The 8,676-nt window shown below is 35.9% G+C and overlaps 1 protein-coding gene across 3 annotated transcripts in view; it reads left to right on the forward strand.

The window, feature by feature from the left end:
- Positions 1-8,676, forward strand: part of LOC107661308 (ecto-NOX disulfide-thiol exchanger 1-like) — a 119,682-nt gene that overhangs the window by 100,277 nt on the left and 10,729 nt on the right. For all 3 annotated transcript variants that reach the window (XM_016450819.1, XM_016450821.1, XM_016450820.1), the window contains 3 exons: positions 135-252; positions 2,367-2,551; positions 6,636-6,743. In XM_016450819.1, the coding sequence (XP_016306305.1) occupies positions 135-252; positions 2,367-2,551; positions 6,636-6,743 (411 nt within the window). The remainder of the gene's footprint in view (positions 1-134; positions 253-2,366; positions 2,552-6,635; positions 6,744-8,676) is intronic.

Genomic DNA, 8,676 nt, shown 5'->3' on the forward strand with positions numbered 1-8,676 from the left:
GTGTGTGTGTGTGTGTGGGAATTATGAGAGAGGGGCTGCTTACAGTGAACGCTGCTTTGGTCTATTGTGTGTGTGTGTGTGTGTGTGTGTGTGTGTGTGTGTGTTCGTTTGATTTCTGTGTTGGGCTTCATTAGGAGCTGAGAAATGCTCACAGTGAAGAGATCATGGGAATACGAAGAGAAGAGGAAATGGAGATGTCAGATGAAGACTTGGAGGAAAACCCCTGCAAAAAGATGAGAATGGAGGACATGGGTAGGCCTGTAATCAGCCGCTGATTATCATTATCATGATTCATTAGGATACTGGAGGCAGGGACTGACTGTGCCTAATAAACAACCCTAGATTTGCTGGCCTAGCATCTAGTTCATATGCACTGGTTGGGACTGTACTGTGCATTTAAAACGAACAATAAATCTTCAATAAAGGTCATTGTTAATTAAGAGGAACGTGTAATGCTGTGCCTTAGAGACCTCTGTGCAATGCCTACATAATTATGTTTAATTTTAGGGCTCAACAATATATATATTTTTTTCTGCTAGGCCAATGTTTAGGATTTTTGCTCTCAATTGCCCAACAAAAAAATAAATAAATACATGCATACAAAAGTTTGGGTTAAGGAAAAATTATTGTTTTATGTTTTTAAAAGAATACTCTTGTGCTAATCAAGGCTGCATTTATTTCATCTAAACAGTACAGTCAAATTCAGTAATATTGTGAAGTTGGGAATTTAAAATAACTGTTTTTATTAGAATATATTATAAATGTAATTTATTCCTGTGAAGCAAAACTGTTTACTTCAGTCTTCAGTATTTTTTCTAATATGCTGATTTTATCATTATTAGTCAAAAATTGAGCACTGTATGAAAGAGTTTTTTAGGATTCTTTGATTAATATAAAATTCAAAAGAACAGCAAATGTTTGAAATATTTTATAATACCATAAATGTCTATACTGTCATTTGATCAATTTGATGTGTCCTTTCTGAATAGAAATATCATATTCTTTAAAAAAAAAAATCTGACTGATATCAAATTTTTTTAACAGTAGTGTATAAATAAATAATCATTCATAAATAAATAATAATTTGTTAAAAAGACATCAGTATTTTTCCCACCAGCCCTCAACCACATTATTTATTTAATTTGCAACATGTTACAGCCATAATGTAACACAATGCTGGAAAAAGATGGCATATGGTGCAAAACTGATTTGTTTATCATTTTTAAATCATTCTAACTGATGCTTTCAAGGCTATCACAATTTCACATAACTTCAATCATACATCATCTCAATGTCTGACAGCTAAACATCACAAACCAATGCAGTTTTCATCTGCAAAGCATTGAAACACATGTACAAGATCAGTGAATGTAAGACGTCGTACATGAAGTCTGAGCACAGCCTTGGTCCTGTAGGACATTTTAGGGACATGTTTTATACAATATTCATATACACTGTAAATAATCATTCATCGTCAGTTCATAATACCTAATGGATTAACTAATGAATAGAACTTTCGTAAAGTGTCAAGTCCAGATAGTGACTGTAAAGTATCAGGTTACTAATGATTCCCAATCGATTCTTAATTTAATGAAAAAAATAATAAACTTGGTTAATGTTAAACACAATCACCCGTTATTCTCAATCAAATCAGCTCCTCCGTGACCACTTGTTTTTATTAGCTTTATTCAAACAGCGCGATCACATCCTTCAGATAACCTTGAGTACAACAGTATTTGTGCTGAGATAGCAACATGAGTGATTACACTCTCCCTTCTGCATGTATCCCACAGCAAATCTGATTATGAATGATATTGCTTCAGCAGAGAATGGCGGCAGGAAGTGTCAGGGGATTCTGAGCTCAGCGATATTTCATGAGCTGTCACAGCACACAAGCTCTGGCTCAATAAAAGTAGTATTTTCAGTGGCAGGTAGGAATATCTAATGGCTGAGAATATCTAACTATTGACACAGCGGAGACTCAGCACAGTGACCAAGTTGTTATGCAAACTTCACCATCGATTTCGGCTCTGAATCATACAGCTTGCTCTAAATCCTGCCACATATATGCTGATTCAACCAGACGGATTGGTGTTAGAACTTGTCTTATATGATGCATGTTAGATTGCACAACAGATCATATGTTGCACCCTACTAGAAGAAACAAAGGTCAGTGAGAACTACTTAAGGTGGTTGAACTGGTCAACAAGTTTAAGCTAGGACAGTTAACTAGCTCAATCTGCTGAGTCAAGGTGGTCTACCAGGCACAAAAGTGTGAATATATCATATCTATGCAACAGATGAGATAAAGACCTTCATCCAAGCTCACTTCCTGTCTCTTTCTCTTCCTTCCTGTCTGAGAGCAGTGCTGTCTGCGCAGACGTGTGCTCTGCGGGAGGAAAACGACAGTCTGCGCTGGCAGCTGGACGCTTACAGGAACGAGGTGGAGCTGCTGAAGAAGGAGCAGGGCAAGATGTACCGTACCGAGGAGGATCACACGCAAGAACAACAGCTGCACTTCCTGCAGCAGACCATGCAGAACATGCAGCAGGTAATACACACATCTGAGTGTTCAGCCTCAAACTGGTGTCCCACTAGCTGTTTTGCAACAGAAGTAATACTTTAGATTAGGGAACACTATTCACCATTAACTAGTTGTTTATTAGCATGCATAGCACTAGCATATTGGCTGCTTATTAGTACTTATAGAGCACATAATAATGCATGGCCATATTCTAGATCCCTTAACTCTACCAAATACCGAAACATAACTACAACAGTAACTCACTTACATGCTATCAATAAGCAGCTAATTGGGAGTTTATTGCGGGAAAACTCTTAGTGATAGTGAATGTGTGTTCACTAATATAAAGTGTTACCAGATTTTCTTGATTTTGAAAGAAGCCAATTAAAATCAAGTTCGACATAACTTTAAAGGGGTCATCGGATGCCCAATTTCCACAAGTTGATATGATTCTTTAGGGTCTTAATTAAAACTCTATAACATAGTTTCGTTAAAATTTCTCAATGGTAGTGCAAAACAACACCGTTTTTACCCTGTCAAAAACAGCTCTGTCTACAGTAAGCTGTTTTAATGCATGTCGCTTTAAATGCAAATGAGCTCTGCTGACCCCGCCCCTCTCTTCTGAGCCGCTCTCTGAGAGATGGTAAACTTTAGCCACATTCAACTTGTAAAAGTGCATGTAGCAGCATATGACCCCTTTAAAACATAACTTAAAGCTTAGCAATTATATAGTTGCATTTAAGAGACAAGCAGTTGATATTTGCTGTACATTGTAAACCCGAAAAAGTTGGCAAAACTCAAAAAATGTAAGGTACTTAAACTTTTAATTTCTTAAAATGTTTAAAGGGGTCCTATTATGCTCTTTTACAAAGTCTTGATTTTGTTTTGGGGATGTACTAGAACAGGCTCTCATACTAAGTTGTTCGAAAAACACATTATTTTTCAACTATTTTACATTATTACAACACCTCTCTCACCAGTCACTCGGCGCCTGGTCGGGAAATGTCACGCCCCTGACCATAGCCGCCTGCGAGCTTCAGTGTAAATATTGCGTTAATATCAAATCAATTTGAGCGCGATTTAAACCCGGATGACTGTAATCACTCTAAGTTCGTCTGCCTTGGGAAAGCTAGCGTGTCTCCGATATAGTGATAACACTCATTGCCTTCTCTAGTGCAGCTCAACCAAAACAGCAACATTACAGACTAACTAAAGTTGAAAAAGTTAAAAAGCATTATAGGACCCCTTTAAGAAGAGTAAGCTATCAGCTATAATTTTACTATAAAATTATCTTGTAATCTCAACTTAAACATTTTTGTTAGTGTAAACTTAACTAATTCAGTAAATGCTAACTTGCTAATTAGTAACACAATGCATTGACTAGTATAGCAAATGCTGAATGAGTAAGATAATATAGGTTATAACATATATCTGTTTTTAAACTAAATTCATGCTCCACTCGTCACTATGATGGTAACCCGCTAAGCAGAAACTTTTCTAAATAGCATGGTAAAAAATTAAACATGACTAAATCTCCCACTTAGCATTAATCTTGCACACACACACACACACACACACACACACACACACATGTTGTGTTTCCATGTTTTATGGGGACATTCCATAGGCATAATGGTTTTTATACTGTACAAACTGTATGTGCTATTGCCCTACACCAACCCTAGCCCTAAACCTACCCCTTACAGGAAACTTTGTGCATTTTTACTTTCTCAAAAAAACTAATTCTGTATGATTTATAAGCTTGTTTCCTCATGGGGACCTCAAAAATGTCCCCACAAGGTCAAAATTTACTAGTATTACTATCCTTGTGGGGACATTTGGTCCCCATAACGTGATAAATACCAGGTACACACACACACACAAATAAATAAATACAAATAAAAAAATACTAAATTTTAGCATTTACTCACCCTTTTGAGTTTTTACGCTTTATAAGGCTTCATTTATTTGATCAAAAATACAGTAAAAACTGTAATATTGTAAAATATTTTCTAATTAAATATATTTTAAAATGTAATTAATTCCTGTAATGTAAAGCTGAATTTTCAGCATCATTACTCCAGTCTTCAGTGTCACGTGATCCTTCAGAAATCATTCTAATATGATGATTTGCTGCTCAAGAAACATTGCTTATTATCAATGCTAAAAACACTATCTTTATAACATTATACATGCCTTTCCTATCACTTTTGATCAATTTAATGCATTCTTGCTGAATAAAAAAAAAATCTTTGAATGGTAATGTATATTTGTATTGTTGTGGGTGAATTGGAGAGAGTCTCTCAGCAGGTGAGTGTTAACAGCCCCAACGACTCAACTTCCTGCTGACACTGCTGACTATCCAACAACATGCAGCATGTTTGATATTATTGTCCAGTCTTTGAGGCAGACTCATGACTCATCAAATGACCAATTAGATCAAAACCTTTTCTTCATATTGTTTTTTTTTTTTTAATCACAGGTAAAGCTGTGGGACATGTTTGTCCCATGTTTATCGCACACAGTTTACTCAATCTCAGTCGACATTGGAAAAAAATCACATCATCACATTATTGATATTTAAGGGATGGCTGAGATTAAAGAGCCTCCTAGTGTCTTCTTTTGACACATTTAAACATACGAAAAAATCAGTGCGTAAGTGTTCAGTATGCTCTCACGTCAGTGCTCCATCTGGAACACAAACACTCACACCTACATTAATTAGCTGTCAAATCAGCTTAAATGATGATTGGACACAGTGTTCTTCATGACGCAGACTGTCATAGTGCAGCCATTAGCACCGGCTCCGGTGAGCTCTCTCTCTCTCTCTCTCTCATTTTACATTGTGCAGTTGCTTGAAAGGCTTTTATGAACAAGATCAGTACTAATGTAAGAAATGAGCATCCTTTTTGTGGAAAGAGAAATATGATCTTCAGATTTATATAGAGTGCAGTGGACTGTCATTATTTAATTTAATGGATAGAGAACTTTTTCATTACACTAACTTTAAAGTTTTAGTTTTAAACTTATTTTATGTATGTAATCACATATACACTACTGTTTAGGGACAGTAAGATTTTTTTTAAAGAAATTAATATACTAACGAATGCTTTTATTCATTAAGGATGCAGTAAATTGATCAAAAGTGAGTTTTTACATTGATACAAAAAATCTATTTAAAATGTAACATTTTCCACATTGACAATAATAATAAATGTTTCTTGAGCACCAAATCAAAACATATTAGAATGATGAGAAATTATGCTGAAATTTCAGCTTTGCATCACAGGAATAAATTACAGTTCTTTAAAATTATAATAATATTTCACAATATTAGAGTTTTTACTGTACTTTGACTTAAAATCTTATCAACCTGAAATGTTTGAACAGTGTATTTCGGTCACACTTTATTTTAAGGTCCAGTTCTCACTATTAACAAACCATCAACTATGACTTTTGCCTCAATAAACTCCTAATTTGCTGCTTATTAATAGTTAGTAAGGTAGTTGTTAAGTTTAGGACTAGGGATCTAGAATATGGTCATGCAGAATATGTGGTTTATAAGTACTAATACACAGCCGATATGTTAATAATGCGCATGCTAATAAGCAACTATAAAAATTGGTCCCTATACTAAAGTGTTACCTGTATTTCTAAGTGAAGCAGAACATTGAACAAGCTAAATGAAGAACAAGATAGGATTTTCTGAATCTGGAAAAGATTGAATCATGAAAAGTGCAAGAATGGATGTTGTTATTGCTGTCTGTGAGCACTGCACGCCATTATTATTGTTATTATTTATATCTGTTATATCTAGGATTAGGGGTAAAAAGGAACTTAGAAAAATTCTAGGCTTACTTTTAAAATTCCATTCTTTTTCCTTTTTATTTCAATAAATGCTACAAAAAGCTGACCACATGAACTTTTGAACAGACATAAAAGTCTGACTCAGTCAAGCTCCTCACCCCACCTCCTCTTTATTATCTTTGTCGTTTGCTGTTCAGTGATGTTTATGTGGTGTTTGTTTATGAGGGCACCACGCAGCCCCACACGCTGCTCATTGTTCCAGCCATCTGCTTTCTGTTGCTCACGATGCTGTTTGTCTCCACAGCAACTGCTTCGGCTCCAGGAAGAGCTGAAAGGGAAGGAGCTGGAGCTAGAGCAGGCCAGAGATGAACAGCACTACCTAGAGGGAGAGGTCCTCAGCCTCAGGGAAAAGGTTGGACAGACTTCATGGCCATATTGCCAAATAATCTGCATTTCCATATGCATTATAGTTTTATCTGAGGGCAAAAACAATGATTATGAGGAGCTACTTTGAAGCTGCTGTTACTCAAAGTTACCCTTTTAGCTAAACTACAAGCTTAAAATTTTGCAGGACTATTATTTTGCAATCAGAGAAGTTATATGGTAAAAAGCAATGAGGATGCAATTAGGGTGACAGTATTAAACAGCATTTTTTTTTTAACAATAAAATAAAAAAAACTATGATTTATGTAACTGAGTAGAAATTGTAGTGGTAAACAACAGCATTTAACTAAAAGTTATATATTTTTTGTAAAATATAGTAACAAATACACTCTAAATACAAACATTTCAGCAAAAAAATACAAAAATAAAATAAATAATGCAACAGTAGGCATCAATCTTTTGAGTTACGTCAACTTATGAAATTAAAGTGCCCCTATTATGGATTTTTTTTAATTACCTTTCATGCAGTGTGTGACACAGCTCTAAGTGAATGAAAACATCCTGCAAAATTTTAAATCTGAAAGTGCACCGTGTATAAAGTTATTGTCTCTCAAAAGAAAGTCAACTCTGAATCATTGAAACGAGTCGTTTTTAAAACGAATCCCAAGCCGTTTCATGGTGACGTCAACGTGAAACATTAGCATATTGCCTGCCCACTTGTTGGTCTGAACGAAAATGCTAATTCATTCTTTACCACTAGGTGCCACTTTTGTAGCGGTAAAAATAGCAGTTTCCCCGGTAACGCTGTACACAAAGAAGCACTGTGCTCACAAACGCTGCTTTATCAGGCATTACAGGCAAGATGAAATGAAAATGAGACCAATCGGACCAATCACCGCAGATTAGCGTCACGCAAAGGAGTGGTTTGGAAAAACGAATCGTTGAGCGAATCGTTTGGGAGTCATTGAGCAAGTAAGGTAAAAATAAATGCATATTATAAGACAATGAAAGTGTTTTTTGACCTTGCATGCATGGGGGACTCCCAAAACCAAAATATGAACCTTTCATTACCCATAATAGGGGCACTTTTATGGCGTTATTTTACTGTCAAATGTCGAGAGCGCACTGTTGTAGCGCGAAAGTACATTGCTATGATGCGCGAACGCGAATCTCTCCGCTCGCACTCAGATATGCGCTGCTCTCGCCCAGAGAGTGTGCGCGCACTTAAAACGTGTCCGTTGCAATCGCGAATCTCTCCTCGTGCTCAAAGTGTGCCCGTGTGTGCGCTCAAACTGTGTCCTTTGCACTCGCAAATCTCTCCGTGCTCTTGCACAAGAAATGAATTATTTTCGCACCTGGATTAAACGTTGTCAAAAGTTATCAACAAATCAGACTTCCATGACTGACCGATTAAAATGCTACGTGAAATCTAATTAGCTGGAATTCTTTTGACAATCAAAGATGGATCTTTAATTTCGTTACAATTTAATATTTAGTCATATTAATCAAAAGTATATTAGAAATGGCTGGGATTGGGGTGCTTGGATGATTTGTGCAAATAAATAACCTAGTAATCTGTCTGTCTAACTGGTTGGTCAAACCCCTCTATAACACAATAACTGCTGTGATAGAATCGCTGTTTGGACATTTATTGGGAGTTTTTTTTTTCATCCAGTGTTTGTTTTCAGTTCTGATTTTAGTTCTGACCCACTTCATATCAGCTATACACATTCAATAGCACTCTGCTCTAAGACAGTGGAAATACAGTTATATTAGAGTAACAGATAAATACATTGTCTGCAAATTCATTAAACACTAAACACATAGAATATAATGATGTTATGACAAATATGAGAAATTCGTTATGGTGGTAGGCCTATATATTCCACATTTTAATTATTTAGGGAATAGTGCATCTGACCCTTGATCTAAATAGTTCTGTCTTAAATCAGAAGATGTTG

The sequence above is a fragment of the Sinocyclocheilus anshuiensis genome, unplaced genomic scaffold (assembly GCF_001515605.1).
Source record: "Sinocyclocheilus anshuiensis isolate Anshui unplaced genomic scaffold, SAMN03320099.WGS_v1.1 scaffold507, whole genome shotgun sequence".
Taxonomy (NCBI): domain Eukaryota; kingdom Metazoa; phylum Chordata; class Actinopteri; order Cypriniformes; family Cyprinidae; genus Sinocyclocheilus; species Sinocyclocheilus anshuiensis.